Raw genomic sequence first — 16,646 nt, 5'->3', positions numbered from 1 at the left:
ACGGAAAGGAAAAAAGAGGGGAGCTTGGGTAACCAGACACTGGGAGCTCCTGAGAAAGGGGGAGCTATGTTTTATTAACACGCACACACAGATTCCCATACGCAGCTCCGAGCCCCCAGCAGCCCCAGTAAACAACAGGTCCCTGTCAGGTGTGTGTGATGAGGAAGAACTACTTGTGTGGGGATGTGTGTGAAAGTGAAGGTCCCGTCCTTTGTGGCACTGTCGGTCGGGTCAGCGTTTGAGTCGTTTCCTGCACCGTTTGCAGCCGGTGGTTCTGTACCGCTCTGCCTCGTGGACAGAAGGCGTCCACAGATGCGGACAGATGGCGCGTCAGAAGGTGAGGCTGGATGGCCGGCAAGAGTCAGGTTTGATCCTGTGTGAGCGTGACTTCACAGGCATGCAGCAGGGAATAAGGGAATATTTTGCAGCTTGTTGTTTTGTTTTGTTTTGTTTTTTGGGACATCATTACTCGGAGGACTTCGACTGACCCAGCATGGTGTAATTAATCTCTCCCTAACAGATCCTGGCAGCTGGGAGACTGCTGCTGCTGATGCACAGCAGTCTTTGTAGTTGCTTGTTTTTCAAGTGCAGCTGGATGTATAAATTGTTTAGTTTGTAATAGTTGTAAACACATTTTAAGCATGCTTGAAGTGGTTATTAACATTGTAGTTGCTGCTTTTAAGCTATATTTTGGCATTGAAAGAAGCTTTTTGACAAATGTAGTTGTAAAAAGCGCATCCAGCTGCATCACATTTTGTTGGAAACTACAAATTTGTACAGTTATAAAAACTGCTTTTGGATGCTCAAGGGGAAGAAAGTTAAGGCTGTACAGATTCTACTCTTAAAACTTAGATTAAGGATTAACAACACTTATCTTTGTGTGCTGAGTATGTTTTTTTTTAGATAGCTCACTTCTGGAAAGCATGACATGAATCACTAAATTTTCCCCTCATTTCTTAAGTTTTGAGCAGATATGTGAACGTATGAGTCAAGGCAGGAGGAATCAGAAATGTTAGCGCCAACATTTGTTAGGTCCTCCTGCTGTTATTTGTGTATTCTAGCTTTATCCTGTGCCTCTTTTAATATGCTAAAGTGAATGATGGGTTTCTTCATCCACCACCATAGCTCCTTTCTCCTTCAGGTGTGGAGACATCCTCGAGCGTGGCATTTGAGATTGATTGCAGGATCAAGGGCAGATGAGATGAGGCACAAAACAGAAATGAGAAAAGTTGGACAAACTGACCAGTCAGAGTGCTTTACTCACTGTTTCTGTGTGTTTGGCACGGATGTGCAAGTGATGACGTGTGGACCGTATGCATGTAAATCACCTCAGGTCTTTGTGGAGCTGAACGAGCTGACAATGGACAAGAACCAGGAGCTGCAGTGGAAGGAGACGGCCCGTTGGATCAAGTTTGAGGAAGATGTTGAAGAGGAGACGGACCGCTGGGGGAAGCCTCACGTCGCTTCGCTGTCTTTCCGCAGTTTGCTGGAACTCAGAAGGACCATCTCCCACGGTAAAGAGAGAGACTGAGTGTGTTTGTGTAAGCTGTATGCCTGAAAGTCTCCCGTCTGGTTCATAGACGACTGAGCTCAGCTTGCTTGTGTATTTGCAGGTGCGGTGCTGCTGGACCTGGACCAGAAGACCCTGCCTGGCATCGCCCACCAGGTGGTGGAACAGATGATTATTTCTGACCAGATCAAAGCTGAGGACCGGGCCAACGTCCTCAGAGCCCTGCTGCTCAAACACAGGTGATTGGCAGCGCCTCAGTGCTACAAATAAGCTAGCAGAGATTTCATCTTACAGAGGCATTCAGTGCCATTTGAGGTGAACCTGTTCTTGTTAATGATCTGAAAAAATGTGGCACATGCTGTGCACTGCAATGGCGATGATGTCTCAAGGTAGTTAAATGATAAATTGCAAGGTGTGGAAAATGGAGACCAGATATATGTATGTGCACAAACAAATGGAAGCTGGTTAAACTGTGTTTTCTTTTCCTCACCGCTACACACTTCCTGCTATTAGATGGCTTCATGCTTGGTCACTACCTCTCCTCCTCCTGTTCAACCTCTCTCTCCCCACCTCTGCCTCCCCTAGTCACCCGAGCGATGAGAAGGAGCACAGTAGCCATTTCCCCAGGAACATCTCCGCAGCCAGCCTCGGCAGTCTGATAGCGCATCACCACAGTGTCAACCACACCAACCAGACAGAGCCGTCAGTGACCGACCCCCTCATGGGCACAGTTCGCGTTACGGGGGACACAGACACGCACATCGACATGGAGAAGAATGAAGTGCAGGTAAGTCAGAGTCTGCAGAGTTTGCAGAATATCACAGGGATCTTTATCGTCCTTATTTACACTTCCTGTGTTGTTTCCAGCAGAGAGAGCCGAGCATCGGACCTGGCATGCATCGGTCCAAGTCCAAACATGAACTGAAGCTGCTGGAGAAGATTCCTGAAAATGCCGAGGCTACAGTGGTCCTCGTGGGTAAGTTACTCATCTGTCCATGAACTTCTCTTACAGCATCAGCAGTTGTGGCACACAGGTACATCTTAGGCCCCTGAAGGTTCTCATCTATATCACATAATATGGCATCACATTGCCTAGCAACCATCAATCAACAGGCTAAGATTACCCATTTATAGGTTTTTATGCACCTACAACACTTTTATAAAAGCATGGTATAAATTTAATGTCATGATTGTAACATCTAATTTATACCCAGAAAAACTTGAATTATATATGAAATCATCATGTTCCCCAGCACATGTTACCACCTAGCAACAGACTAAAATCACAGGCCAGGTAATGCTGTACCACTAGTTGTGTTTTTTGTTTTTTTTTTATAACTACAGTTAGTCTAAAAAACGGTTACTACTTACAAAACTTTGCCTTTGGTTGCATGTAGCGCTTTCTGCACACTGACCATCATGTCCTGTGGTTTCCCAGGCAGCGTGGACTTCCTGGAGCAGCCCACCATGGCGTTTGTGCGGCTGCAGGAAGCGGTGGAGCTGGAGTCCGTCCTGGAAGTGCCAGTGCCGGTCAGATTTCTCTTTGTTTTGCTGGGACCCGCCACTACAAGCATGGACTACCACCAGATAGGACGCTCCATCTCCACCCTCATGTCTGATAAGGTGAGTGGTGGTGCTGATTTAGACAAGGGGTGTCAAAAATAAGCCCCTGGAGCCAGGATTGGCCCAGCAAAGGCTCTAATCCGGACCACTGGTCAACTTTGAAAAATGTGAAGGAGGACATAGAAGAAATTTACATTTATATGAAATAAAATAACACCTGTAGGTTTCTGTTGGCACCAATGATGTTGGGTAAATTGGTTTATTTCTGCCATCATCTTTCAGCAATTCCACGAGGCGGCCTACCTGGCAGATGACAGGCAGGACCTGCTGAACGCCATCAACAGCTTCTTGGACTGTAGCATCGTGCTGCCACCTTCAGAGGTGGGAGGTGATGAACTGCTGCGCTCTGTCGCCCGCTTTCAGAGGGAGATGCTGCGGAAGAGGGAGGAACTCGAGGTCAAACTAATGGCCAAAGAGCCTAAAAGCCTTGAAGAAAAAGGTAAGTGTTTCCATTTCAATTAGGAATTTCACTCGGATTTGATTTTAGGTGCCTTCTCATGGGTTTTAACGTAAAGCTCTGTTGTCACTCAGAGGCACTCCTCAAACCTTCGAAAAAGTCAGACGACCCCTTAGAGCGTACTGGACGGCCTTTTGGTGGGCTGATACGAGACGTGCAGCGGCGTTACCCAAAGTATGTCAGCGACTTCAAGGATGCCCTGAACAGCCAGTGCATGGCCGCAGTTATCTTCATCTACTTCGCTGCCCTCTCTCCGGCCATAACGTTTGGAGGTCTGCTGGGTGAGTCTGTGTGAGGGAATTGAGAGCGTATTCACGCCTCATATCGCAAATCCTCTCCGTGTTTTGGTAATAGTGGCCTCTTGATTAACCTTTTAACCCCGGGTCTGCCTCCAGGTGAGAAGACAAACGGCCTGATCGGTGTCTCTGAGCTGATTGTGTCAACATCAGTGCAGGGGGTGGTCTTCTGTCTGCTCGGGGCTCAGCCACTGCTGGTTGTGGGCTTCTCTGGACCTCTGCTGGTCTTTGAAGAAGCCTTTTACAGTGTAAGTTGCATAAAAACATATGAAGTTAATTTCAAAAATGTTAAAAATGCTGGTGACTTACAGAATAGGCAAAAAAAATGTGCTTAATGTCTCTGTGCTCACAGTTCTGCACATCAAACGACATAGAGTACCTGACGGGCCGCGTCTGGATCGGCTTTTGGCTCATCATCATCGTGGTCACCATGGTGGCCTTCGAAGGCAGCTTCCTGGTGCGCTTCGTCTCCCGCTTCACCCAGGAAATCTTCTCCTTCCTCATCTCCCTCATCTTCATCTGCGAGACCTTCATCAAGCTTGTCAGGGTACACATGAGACGTGAAAAGCTCCTGATTAGAAAAAGGTTTTGTTGGCACGCTGTGTGTTTGCGCCGCTGACGCTAAGCAGAGCAGACTAATCTCTGGACAGGGTTCAGAAGTCGGGGTCGAAATGAGCGTGTTTTTCTAACAAGCACACCTGAAATCTTTTCTGATTGATGGAGCCTGAATCCTAAATGGATTTAGAGTTTTAATTATGGTCCAGACTTATGATTTTTGGAAGATCTGCTATTTTTAGAGTTTTATGGCACGGACTTAAAAGGCATTTTGCTACGAGCTAATCTCATTTCAAAGAAAGAGTGGTTGCGATACCTGTTAATCCGTCTAAGAAAAGTAATCACAGCGTGTTTGCGTGAGCACCTTTTTATAATATGAAACTCTGTGTGCAGATTTTCAAGGAGCACCCGCTGAAAAGCTGTTCCCTCAACGGCACCGATGCAGACGACTTGGCGGAAAACATCACCCTAATGATGAAAAACAGCAGCCAGCCGGCGACTGTGAAGGTCAGCGGGGAACCGAACACGGCGCTGCTCTCTTTGGTTCTCATGGCGGGGACGTTTTTTATCGCTTTCTACCTGCGCAAATTCAAGAACAGCGCTTTCTTCCCTGGAAGGGTGAGGAGCTGAAATCTGTAATTAAGATCTGCAGCAAATATTTGATCTTGTTTGATGTGACACATTTAGCAGTCTTCTTTAAACCGTGCCGTCTGTGGTGTTTAGATACGCAGGATTATTGGAGACTTTGGGGTACCGATCGCCATTCTCATCATGGTTCTGGTGGATTACTCCATAGAAGACACATACACACAGGTGAGACTCAGTGGACTGTGCAGTGTGTTTATCATGCAAAATATTGGAAAGATAAGGAACCTCCTTATCTCAGAGGTTGATGGGAGTCTGTCTCGTGTCTTCCTTACAGAAACTGAGTGTCCCCAGTGGATTTTCAGTGACTAATTCCAAAAAGCGCGGCTGGTTCATCAGTCCGCTTGGATCAAATGGGGAATTCCCTATCTGGATGATGTTTGCCTGCTGCTTGCCCGCTCTGCTGGTTTTCATCCTTATCTTCATGGAGACTCAGATCACCACGTGAGTTTTGCTGGAGGAGGTTGTTAATCGGTTTCAGCTGCTTGGATGTTAATGAAATTAACAACACGCACATTAGAGGTGCAACAACAGAGAGAGGGACAGACCCCAAACCAGGAATGGTTTTACAGGTGGAGGGCACTGACAGTTTTTCAATAGTTTTGTATGAACGTCATTCAGTAATCAAATAAATAAAATCTGTTACGTTTTTAAAAGTACAAAACTATCAGATTCGTATCCAAATGTGGGGTCAAACAAGTTTAGTAGAGAACTATTTGTAACTTTTTACTAAGAAAGAAATAAATGCACCTGGTCATTATTTATTTCCTAACTGATATTTCTAAACAGCCAGATCATTTTTTAATTAAACACAGTTGTACAGAGTAGACTGCACATTTAATAACCTCCTTCCAAAAACAGAGAAACACCCTGTAACTGAAAGAAGGCAGATAATGTAACAGATGAAACACGGGGAAAATGTCACTCAGCTTTTTTTATGCAGGATATTAAAGTATAAATATATTTATTTCAGTTTAACACTTTCTACAATGGCCTGCTGGGGGCAGTATTCCTTTATTTTTTTCCATTATTTTCTACATTTTTACCATAACTGAAATGGTAAACTACAGCAACAAAACATCAGCCGAGTTCTTTAGTGACCAACATTTTATTGAATCAGGAGATTCTCTGGAAGTTTTGTGTATTTTAGTCGTGATGCACAGTACCGTGCACAAGTTTAAACGTTTAACCACTGTTCATTTATTTGTTTTTCTTCCAAGGAGCCAGAATTTCTTATCATTTTTTCATCTTGACCAAAATTTCTGGACGAGTTTTGTTGGACATTGGCTGCTTTTACCACTCATGTCCAGTCCACTCCATGTACCTGACCATTTTCAGAGGAATATTTTGTTTGTTTATTTAAATTGCTCAGCACTGACCTCATGAGACATTCAAGCATAAAATAAACTCCTTACTCAAGGGATGAACTTCTGTTGTGTCTACACATAACCAACAATTTAGCAAAGAGCCAGTTTGAAATGATATCTTTAGGGATTTTGTTACTAGCAGCCTGTCACAAAAACACACAATTAGTTCTGATTCCTTTAGTTGAATCTATGAAACTAACAGGGTCGTCTGCAAAAAACTATTAGTCAAATTGACATGGTGTGCAGTGTGTCCTTAAAAAAGTTGAGGACAAAAGGAGTAAGTTTACCCAGAGTGAAGAATAAAGGTGGTCGTAGCAAAGATTGAATTTTCCAGCTATTTCCCAGTTTCAACCCATCAGATGTTTAAGCTGTTTTCTAAATGATGTGTTTAGTGTTTTAGCTTCTGTAACGCATCAAAATGCAGATAAACAAGCACACACACAAAAAAAATGCCGTACCTCATCATATGTGATGAATCTGAAATGTGTTTCTTACGTTTGGCTCTGTCCCGGCTTCCTGCAGGCTGATAGTTAGTAAAAAGGAGCGCATGCTTGTCAAAGGTTCTGGTTTCCATCTGGACCTGCTTCTGATCGTGGTGCTGGGCGGCACCTCAGCTCTGTTCGGCCTGCCGTGGATGGCCGCTGCGACCGTTCGCTCGGTGACCCACGTCAACGCCCTCACCGTCATGAGTAAAGCCGTCGCTCCCGGAGACAAACCTCGCATCCAGGAGGTGAAGGAGCAGCGGGTCACCGGGCTTCTGGTTGCAATCTTAGTTGGTGAGTTCCAGACTTATCATCTTTTCTTTCCTCCCGTGGCTGTGTCCTGTGTGAACTTTCACCCTTTAACGCTCTCCTCCGTTAGGCCTGTCGATCGTGATCAGCGACCTGCTGTGTCAGATCCCCCTCGCCGTGCTCTTCGGGATCTTCCTCTACATGGGAGTGATGTCGCTCAACGGTATCCAGCTAACGGAGCGGATGATGCTTTTGCTCATGCCACCAAAGTATCACCCTGACCACACCTATGTACGCAAGGTGAGAGGAACATGAAAACACACATTTACAGCCAAAGTAAAGGACGTGAGGATGGAGATGCTCTGCTGTAGCAGAAACAAACAGAAAAAGAAGTTTCAGGATTTTTGAGGTCTGTCACAAAAAAGATGTTTTGCACACTTAAAAACGCCGGAGTTCCCTCAGAGCGGTTTCCAGCTAGGGGAGACTTTATCTGTGTTAACCCACACAACCTCTAAACGTTTATTTAAACCCCTAAAATAGTTTGCAAAGGTTATAGGTATCTACATTTGGGAATTTTTTTTGAGCGCTCCCTGCAGAAACTGTTGTCCTTGTCAGATATGTGAGCGACCTCTCTATCCTTCAGGTCCGCACGCTGCGCATGCATCTCTTCACCTGCATCCAGCTGGTGTGTTTGGCGGTGCTGTGGGCCATTATGTCGACGGCGGCGTCTCTGGCTTTCCCCTTTGTCCTCATCCTCACCGTCCCCATCAAGATGTTTGTGCTGCGACGGGTCTTCACTGTCAAAGAGATGGCATGCGTAAGTTAACCACAGGGGGGCGCAGTGCCCTGCTTTACGCTGACACACACTGTAGAGGTAAAAAAGGAAAGGTAATTTAAATGTTATGATTAGAACTGATTGATAATATCGATAACATTTATGGCTCTGATGTTGATCCACAGAGATGGGTAGCACAAAACATCAGATCAAAATTTCACTAATTTTTAAAAAATAAAACAAATTTGCGATAAAACAGTCGTTTAAATGAGTCACAACTGTTTCGGAGTTAGTTCAGGTTACTGAACGTGACTTCTTGTCCTTCTTTTAGCTGGATGCTGACGACGCAGAGCCAAAGTTTGACGAGCGCGAGTGTCACGACGAGTACTCGGAGATGCAAATGCCGGTGTGATCCACAGCGAGCCCTCGCATCGTCAAATCGCACCGAAAATCTGTCAGTTATCACCAGTTAGAGTTCTGGGACGGCGTCCTTCAAGCGATGTCCCTCTTCATCATCATCATCAAGACATTGAAATGCAGTATGTCAAAGGTTGCTTTGGCTTTTAACTTTTCACTATTTAAGAAGCTTTTCTGCTGCTTTAATAACAGTTTGTGTCTCAAATAATGGAAAAGCAGCTGGAAACTCTTCGCTTAGTTTATTTGTTTTTATTTTAAACATTTCAGGGGACAAGAGATACCGAATCAAATGACTTTATCTCGAGCTCGAGTTAAACATGTTAACAGTAGATAGACGTATACGATTGATTTTTAGCCCTGAAAGTTGCTCTGATTCACATTGAATATGTGGAAGATATACGGGATACATTCCTTTATGCTTTATGAGTTATTGCTATTCACACTCTTTTCTTCACATTTTAAGATCACCAAGCGCCTTACGAAGGAAATATAAAGGTATTAAGATTTTTTTTCTTTATTTTGTCTTATTTTAGACAGCTGATCACTTTACACGAAAGCTTGTAGCACTTTTAACATAACAAAATCTGAACAATGACTGTATTTTATGTAATCAGTGTTGCTTTAGTTTGCTTCTTAAATGATCTGTGAGTGATTTTTAGCCTACTTTAACTATTTGTTGTTTTTGTGCAGAAAATGCAGCATTTTAAATGTTTATATTTCACCTGTGGTGAGTGAAGATCACCAGCAGGGGGAGATCTTGTGGGACTGTTATGACGTTCCATAAGAAAAAAGAAAACTGTTCAAAAAATGCAATTTCTCTCTAAACTAATGACATCATATCACATTTCTCATCGTGCAAACACTTTTTTTAAAACGGAAAATGACACTGTGGCTTATTAAGTGTACTTTAAAATGTGTCCAACACATACACATATATATATATATAATATATATAATAACTACATATATATATATATATATATATATATATATATAATATATATAAAATATATATAATATATATAATAATATATAAATTATAATATATATATAGTATAGTATAGTATAATATAGTATATAGTAGTAATATATATATACACATATATATATATATACATATATACACATACATATACATATATACACATACACACATACATACACACACATACACATACATACATACACACACATACACATACACACATACACATACACATACACATACACATACACACATACACAGACACACACACACACCCGTACACGTGTAGGGCACTAATGTAGTTTGTTCTGAGGTCTCATTTCTCGTGTGGTCTGTTAACGGTGGTTTCTTTGTGCCAAATGTCTCGTGTAAATAGTTTTGTGGTCAGAAAAATAAGCTGCACTTCAGTCACGTCAGATCTCCTCTAACTTGAAGGATTTTCAGCCTAATTTTAAATATTTTCACAGCAGGACATTCCTCGTTTTTAATATGTCACTCGCGATTGTGTCAGCCTGGTCGACAAAATTTCCAAACAACCTGTTTAGACAATCTCATGGATTGGTTAAAGCTTTGACTGTGTCAAATAGTTTAAATATTCAGCCCCTGTTACTCTCACCTACATGTTTCAAGCACTACGTTTCCCTCCAGGCGGGCCAGTTTCACTGTCGCTGTGATCTTGTTGCCTTTTTCATGTCACAGTCGCACAAAATCTGAAGTGCCTGTGGGACCATGAAGTGATCGGTGTCTCCTGTGTTTTAAGGATGGCACACGTTACAGTAGTTTGCACATTTGAGACATGCATAAATCAAAAATCTCTTATTTATCTGTTTATAATCTGTGGAGTAATTGCTGCTTTAGATGCCTTAATCGGGTTACGTCACACAATATTATTTTCTTCTGTACACACACGCTCAGCTGCAGCACGCCCACGGCAGTGAAGGCGATATTTATGAGAGGTTGGATTTGAGTGTCAGTTTTGTGTCTGCTTCTTGTGCCTGTGATTGGAGTGAAGGCAGTCTGTGTATGTCAAAGTATGCTGATGATTAAAAGTATGTGGATTCATTTCAAAGCAATAAAGTCTTCAGGCTATTGCTGATGTTCCCGTGTACAATAATGGTTCAAATATTGATGATGAATAAAAGTTATTTTCTATCGTTTGTGTCTGTTTGGCTGTCTTTATGTAAAACACCTTGGAGGAAGGAGAAAAGGTAGATGCACAGAAGACATATTTAGTCCCAAATGCACATACAAGGAACTGGGCTCTATGATTGTCACCTATCACGTCTTGGTGCTGCTCTCCTTTCCACTGCTTTTCCACTGAAAGGTAGAGGAAGTCCCAGAGCAGCCATACCACCAAACAGAAATTATGCAGGTGGCAGCAATCTTCTCTTAATGATCTGGTATTTGACTAAAAAAAGTTGTAAAATTAACATCAAAGTTTTTAAAATAGCAAAAAAAGAGAGTTTGGCAGCACAAATATGATGGTTTCAATGAATGTGCAAACAAACATCAAGACTGAGTCTGCAAGAACACAATCTGACTCACATATTGGTCTATGATATGCTGTGAAGCATGAAGAAAGCATGAGTGTGTGCATGCATTCAATTTACTATTACATGGACGGTATATTCAAGAGTGTGGACAGGTGCACGGGTCTCACTCCTAATGCTGGCCACATATTAAAAGTGAGGGACCAGCAATGTGTATGAGCAGAGGGCTCAGAGGACCAAGAAACTTTCTGATTCTCAGCAATAAAATCTGTAAAACCTGGAACCTGAAGGGAAGCCAGTGAGCAAAAAGTGTGAAGTGATATGAAAGTATTCCTGAAGCTTTAGTTTCAGTTTTAGTTAAAGGTCACAGCAAGTGCAGATTTTTTTTTATGTGCTGGTAGTGCAGCGTTAGCAAAACTGAAGAGGTGGTTGGATCATGTTTTTTATTTATTGAAGCCGCGATTCCAAAAATCTGGAAAATCATGGCACTGGAAATTGCCATCATGATTTCACTCTGATTGACTGTGGCCTTTTTGTGCATTGTCTGGTCCTTATTCTCATTTAATAAGATCGCATGCTTTAGCTCAGGGGTTTCGAACTCCAGGCCTTAAAGGCCAGTGTCCTGCAGGTTTTAGATGTGTCCTTGATCCAACACAGCTGATTTAAATGCCAAATGACCTCCTCAACATGTCCTGAAGTTCTCCAGAGGCCTGGTAATGAACTAATCATGTGATTCAGGTGTGTAGACTCAGGGTGAGATCTAAAACCTGCAGGACACCGGCTCTCGAGGCCTGGAGTTGCCCACCCCTGCTTTAGCTCCAATAAAACAAACACAAAAAATAGATTGTTCTATTAAAATGTTGAAATCCTAAGCGACTTTTTGACTCGGGTTCTTACTCAGATTTTCAGTCAAGGGAACGCAAATATTACTGCATTCTTGAAATTTACTGTCACTAAACACAGTTATTACTATTTCTTTCAGTGATATTATGGACCAGGGGTCTCAAACTCCATATCCTGCAGGTTTTAGATCTCACCCTGGGTCAACATACCTGAATCACATGATTAGTTCATAACCAGGCCCCCTGGAGAGGTTTAAGACGTTTTGAGGAGGTAATTTAGTCAGCTGTGTTGGATCGAGGACAAATCTAAAACCTGCAGGACACTGGCCCTCGAGGCCAGGAGTTGCCCACCTGTGGTCTAGGTGTTTTCCAGCTCAGGGCTTGTTGAGCGGACAGTATGACGCTTAAGAAAACAGTACAGCCTTTTAGCACATCTGATTCATGGCAGCTGACTTCATTTGCTGTGCAAAAACGTTTCTACCCTCATAGAGCACTTGACATGTGGCTAGGGGGTTGAGCAGATCATCTGCTAGCTGGAAGTTGGAAGTTTGGTCCCAGTCTGCATAATTCTTAGTGGGCAAGATGCTAAACCCCACTTTGCTTTCCAATGTGTTCAGCGTGAATGTTAAACAGAATGCATTGTAGAAATATGTGATGTATGAATGAGACATGACATATAAAACACTTTGAGTGCTCAAGTATAGTAGAAAAGTCCTGTTTACCATAGTAACTTGGGACAGGCTGAGTTGTATTTGTAACTGAACTGATTGGAGCCTGAAAGGGGGTGTACATGTAGGAACAGGTGTTTGTGATATTTAGAAACTTGAAGCAAGACAGGAGTTAAATATTTAAGGGGAGAAACGAAAAACAGTGTTAGTGAGTGACAGATGAAGGAGTCGGATACATTACAACAGGCGCATCAAGCTCTTTGTACTGTAGTTCATAGGGCAGATACAGCTCCACTTAGAGCGACCAGGTCCTAACAAAATAGATGTGCTTAGTTTTTTTGTGTGGGACACATCACCAATTTGAATTTAAGTTATTGCTTAACCGTCAGAGGCCTCTACAGACACACTGTAGTTTGGACAGGACACAGAGGATATGTGAGTATATACTGCTGATTCATTTTCTCAGTGATAGTTTCATCATATTCAAAAAAAATCTGCTAAGCTTGTATGTTTTTGGTGAGCTGTATGACTCCAGAGATGTGGGACGGAGGAGGAAGAATAAAGATGCGATGCAGTCCCACTTAAAGAGGAACGTCGCCCTACCACAAGACTTGCAGATGATTAATGTAAAATGCCGAAAATCAGACCCATGATGTGTTTTTAAATCCTTTATATTACATATTTATGAATGTTACACTGCTTCACATTTACATGGATGGACATTTACTCAGCTGTTCCATCCATCCGTCTTTTCTCTTCCACTTATCCAATTCAGGGTCGTGTGTGTGTCTATTAATGGATAGTTTGCTTTAATAAAAATCTCTAGCTTAGATGATGATAAACTGAATTTGTATCATGTGTTTACAAAGAAACAATGGAAAGTTTGGAATCTTTTGTAAGACACATTTTCAAATTATAGCCAGTAACAAAAAAATAAACATGTATAATAAAAAGTAATAGTCTCCTCTTTCATAAGCCCACCAGAGGTTGCCACACACTGGTTCAGCTTTTACTCGTGACAGTCTGTAAACATGGACGACAGTGGCTGCATATGGAGGTTTATTTCCTTTATTTACACTGATGTTAAGGGCTTTGTGTTTATAATATGATCCAGAATATTCGAGCACGTTTGGTGGAAAGAGACAAATTATACTTGCACATAATTTTTCATTTTGGATACAGAAATAACAAAGCATGGAAAAGCTGGATCTTTTCTTCCTGAGTCATTTTAATTGGTTACTGTCCAAAATAATAAATCACTGGGTTAAAGTGAGTAAACCTGCGTCTGATTCTGTTTGTGTCATGTGTTTCCAGGGATGTCCCACTGCCATTCAAACAAATTTGGACTCTGACGTGTCCCTGTGTTTTAAAGGGACTTTTTATAATTACACAGAGAATTAAACTAAAACTTTAACCACCAGGGGGCAACATTTTATCAATTGAGTGATACCCGTTTAACTTGGTCATCTTTTCTTTTTAGCCTAAAAATGTGTTGAAAGCTTACACAGGCCCACTGCATCATCTGGTGGTACAAATGGAAATTGCATGAAATCGCAGCCCAGGCCTCGTTTAACTTTAATTAGGTTCTTTACAATATAATGCACAAATCTGACTTTAAGCTCTCAAAACTATGGTGAACCTATTAACTAGTAAAATTCCTTTATATGGTCACTGAGTCATACAAAACAGCTGCGGCTGCCATGAGACAAATATCTGTTTTTGAATTTGCATCAATTCACATCTTTGCATATGGAGGTTTTGCAGGCATGCGACCCCTAACCATGTGACATTAACCTATTTGCCATTTTGGATGTGTTACAATCATGGTGACAATGTCAGGCCTAAGTCACATAGGCCTAACGACCAGTCTGCACTATGGTCTAAATGTCTAACCCCTGATTGGTCGGTAAAAATTTCCTTGCAGTTTCCTGCGATCGCCCATTGTTTCAATGGAAGATGATGACTTGTCTATGCTGAAGAAATGCTGAAGAATAATTATTATGCACATAGGTGTTTTAACATAAAAACACAGTGGTTAGTTACAACATATGGTTAGAAAGGCTGGGACTGAATACCTGTCCACTGGGTTGCAGAGGTAGAAGAATCAGGCTTTGACACAGACAGCATCTCTTCTGTCTTCACTCATGAGCTCATCGGCTACCAAAGACAAGCAGCTAGAATGAGGAGTGAAATGGTGCAATGATGATAACATGGAGCAGAATCTGCAGGGAAAGTTTCCAGGTTTGAATCTGGCCATCTTCAAGCAGTTTATCAGCGAGCAGGATATTTTTACACATTTAGTATTTTTACATGTTATTCTCCGCTTTTTATTTGTATGGTTCTTAAAGTATCTGTTTTCAATTAATTTCAGTTCCTGACTTGATCTGAAATTTTAATAGACAGGGACTGAAGATGAGCTTTTTTTTATAACACTCATTTCCACAGACTGTATATAAAGGATGGATGTATGCTTGCTGGTCTGAAATTGGTATCTAATGCAAAAGTACCTAAAACCTACATTCTTTTTAATTGCAACTGGGGGGGGTGACTGCTATCTGCTATGGCGCCATAAAGACTTTGACTGTTTTTTAAAAATGGCTGTTTGGATCCACTGAGCTCAATAGAAACCTTCCCAACGAGTTTGCAACTTCACTCACTTTTTCTAAAATGCTCAGGTCAAAACCTTTGAAAATGGGCAAACAAGCCAGTAATATCACAATGGTTAGTCAATCCTTTATATACAGTCGGTGGTCAGTTCAGCTAATATTTACGACTAACATTTAAAATTATGCCAAGAATTATTATATTTGTTTTACATTATTTATAGTACAAAACTATAAAGTTGTTAAATAAAATGAGGACCAAGAATTGAACCCTGTGGAGCGCCAATAGATTTCCCTTCAGTAAAATAATGTAAATCAGTTTAGTATGTGTTCTCTTTGTTACTTTATCAATCCAACTTTATTTTGTGATTTTCTACATGAAATTCAGTACTACTTTATTATCATTGTGCTGATAGAAAACTAAAACTACTTTTTAAATGTCAAAAATCTTTCTGATAAAAGAAAGAAGTTGGGAGGTTGCAGACATCTACTCTGGATCAACACTGAGGCATAATCAAAACAGAAACGCCTGTTTTTCTCCCTTGTAAGGGCAGGGTGTTCTTCTGTCTTTGAGTAAACAGTACAGAAGGGGGTGGTCTGTTGCTCTTTACACATCACCCTCACTCTTATGGCCACAAGGAGAACGATGGCTGCTCTGTTGGTTTGGCTGTTCAGCGTCGGAGCTTTCTTCTTGTCCTTGAATGCACAGGAACTCCCTGAAACGTATAGGAAAGGAGTAGATCTGGCCTTAGCGAAGCTCCACTCTCTCTCTGGAATCCAAGATCATTATGTCTTCTTAAGAAGTGTCTCAAAGTCGGACTATGAGGTACTGAACAGCACATCCAGTTTTATTGCTCGGTTTTTATCATTTGTTTCGTAAGACCTGGTTATTAGTTAATGGTTTATGGTGTATTTGGATTAAAATCATCAGGAAATGTGCTATAAGCAACAAAGAATATGATGCTTTCATGAACTAAAACTCATCTGGGTTGCTTTGCTTCTTTCTTCTCAGATGGGTTTTGATGTAAGCTTCTTCTATCACCACTTCTACCTTAAACCCACCACTTGTGAAAAAGGGACCACTGACTCCTCAGCGTGTGAGCCTAGAAACGACAGAGTAAGTTTTTGGCGAGTTACTCGGCTCAGGACTGTGGAATGTGAGGATAATGGCCTGCCCTAACTTGTCTATGCTGTTTTGCTCTTGTGCATTCATGCAGCCGCTGATGGACTGTGCAGTCTGCTACAGAATGCACAGAGGAGAAATCGAACCAGAGCCCAAACCGTATATTCACTGCCTCCGTAAACCGGCCATCACACAAGTCAGTATCTCCTGCTTTACCTTTAATACAGTCTCTCCCAAAGTTCTAACTGTGGCCTGTCATAAGTGATGAAACCGCACTGCAGTGATAAACATGTTTATCTTTACTTGGTTATGAATGGCAGGCAATGACAGCAGGCAGACTGGAGCACTGCAATAAACTGGGATACAGCAGCGGGTCAACAGTTCTTCTGGGATCAACAGGCAAAGAGTGAAAGTTTTGTTAGAAAACATGCAGCATTTAGTGTCTTTGCTTCTGAAAATATCTAAAAAAAACTACAATCAGACAGGTAAATTCTTGTCAGTCTGCACTTAACCTTTCTGTAGTTTGGTAGATGTACGTATGATGTTTGCATCTTGTCTT

General features: G+C 41.8%; 2 protein-coding genes across 9 annotated transcripts in view; both read left to right on the top strand.

The window, feature by feature from the left end:
* Positions 1 to 9,319, top strand: part of slc4a2b (solute carrier family 4 member 2b) — a 47,064-nt gene extending 37,745 nt beyond the window's left edge. For 7 of the 8 annotated variants that reach the window (XM_042220972.1, XM_042220973.1, XM_042220970.1 and 4 more), the window contains 16 exons: positions 1,334 to 1,514; positions 1,614 to 1,749; positions 2,096 to 2,297; positions 2,378 to 2,486; positions 2,949 to 3,133; positions 3,356 to 3,572; positions 3,665 to 3,871; positions 3,986 to 4,134; positions 4,239 to 4,433; positions 4,835 to 5,059; positions 5,165 to 5,254; positions 5,364 to 5,530; positions 6,976 to 7,229; positions 7,315 to 7,484; positions 7,828 to 8,001; positions 8,291 to 9,319. In XM_042220972.1, coding sequence (XP_042076906.1) covers positions 1,334 to 1,514; positions 1,614 to 1,749; positions 2,096 to 2,297; positions 2,378 to 2,486; positions 2,949 to 3,133; positions 3,356 to 3,572; positions 3,665 to 3,871; positions 3,986 to 4,134; positions 4,239 to 4,433; positions 4,835 to 5,059; positions 5,165 to 5,254; positions 5,364 to 5,530; positions 6,976 to 7,229; positions 7,315 to 7,484; positions 7,828 to 8,001; positions 8,291 to 8,371 — 2,742 coding nt within the window. In that variant the 3' untranslated portion in view covers positions 8,372 to 9,319. The remainder of the gene's footprint in view (positions 1 to 1,333; positions 1,515 to 1,613; positions 1,750 to 2,095; positions 2,298 to 2,377; positions 2,487 to 2,948; positions 3,134 to 3,355; positions 3,573 to 3,664; positions 3,872 to 3,985; positions 4,135 to 4,238; positions 4,434 to 4,834; positions 5,060 to 5,164; positions 5,255 to 5,363; positions 5,531 to 6,975; positions 7,230 to 7,314; positions 7,485 to 7,827; positions 8,002 to 8,290) is intronic. The other variant, XM_014333656.2, reaches the window with a different exon arrangement.
* A 6,231-nt stretch (positions 9,320 to 15,550) lies between these two features.
* si:ch1073-406l10.2 (uncharacterized protein LOC100536977 homolog) lies at positions 15,551 to 16,646 on the top strand. Its single transcript, XM_042220927.1, has 4 exons — positions 15,551 to 15,790; positions 15,977 to 16,081; positions 16,182 to 16,283; positions 16,408 to 16,646. The coding sequence occupies exons 1-4, from the start codon at positions 15,593 to 15,595 to the stop codon at positions 16,495 to 16,497; spliced, it is 495 nt and encodes a 164-aa protein (XP_042076861.1). The 5' UTR covers positions 15,551 to 15,592; the 3' UTR covers positions 16,498 to 16,646.

The sequence above is a fragment of the Haplochromis burtoni genome, unplaced genomic scaffold (genome assembly GCF_018398535.1).
Source record: "Haplochromis burtoni strain Fernald_Lab_line unplaced genomic scaffold, NCSU_Asbu1 Contig_58, whole genome shotgun sequence".
NCBI classification, from domain to species: Eukaryota; Metazoa; Chordata; class Actinopteri; order Cichliformes; family Cichlidae; genus Haplochromis; species Haplochromis burtoni.
Note: the sequence above shows the minus strand (reverse complement) of the source record. Positions and strands in the feature narration are given on the sequence as shown.

Bases quoted from the DNA above. Each gene is read 5' to 3' on its own strand.
- si:ch1073-406l10.2 (XM_042220927.1), top strand. From the start codon at position 15,593: ATGGCCACAAGGAGAACGATGGCTGCTCTGTTGGTTTGGCTGTTCAGC. The intron at 15,791-15,976 runs GTACTGAACAGC...CTTTCTTCTCAG, and splicing joins TCTCAAAGTCGGACTATGAG to ATGGGTTTTGATGTAAGCTT. The intron at 16,082-16,181 runs GTAAGTTTTTGG...GCATTCATGCAG, and splicing joins GTGAGCCTAGAAACGACAGA to CCGCTGATGGACTGTGCAGT.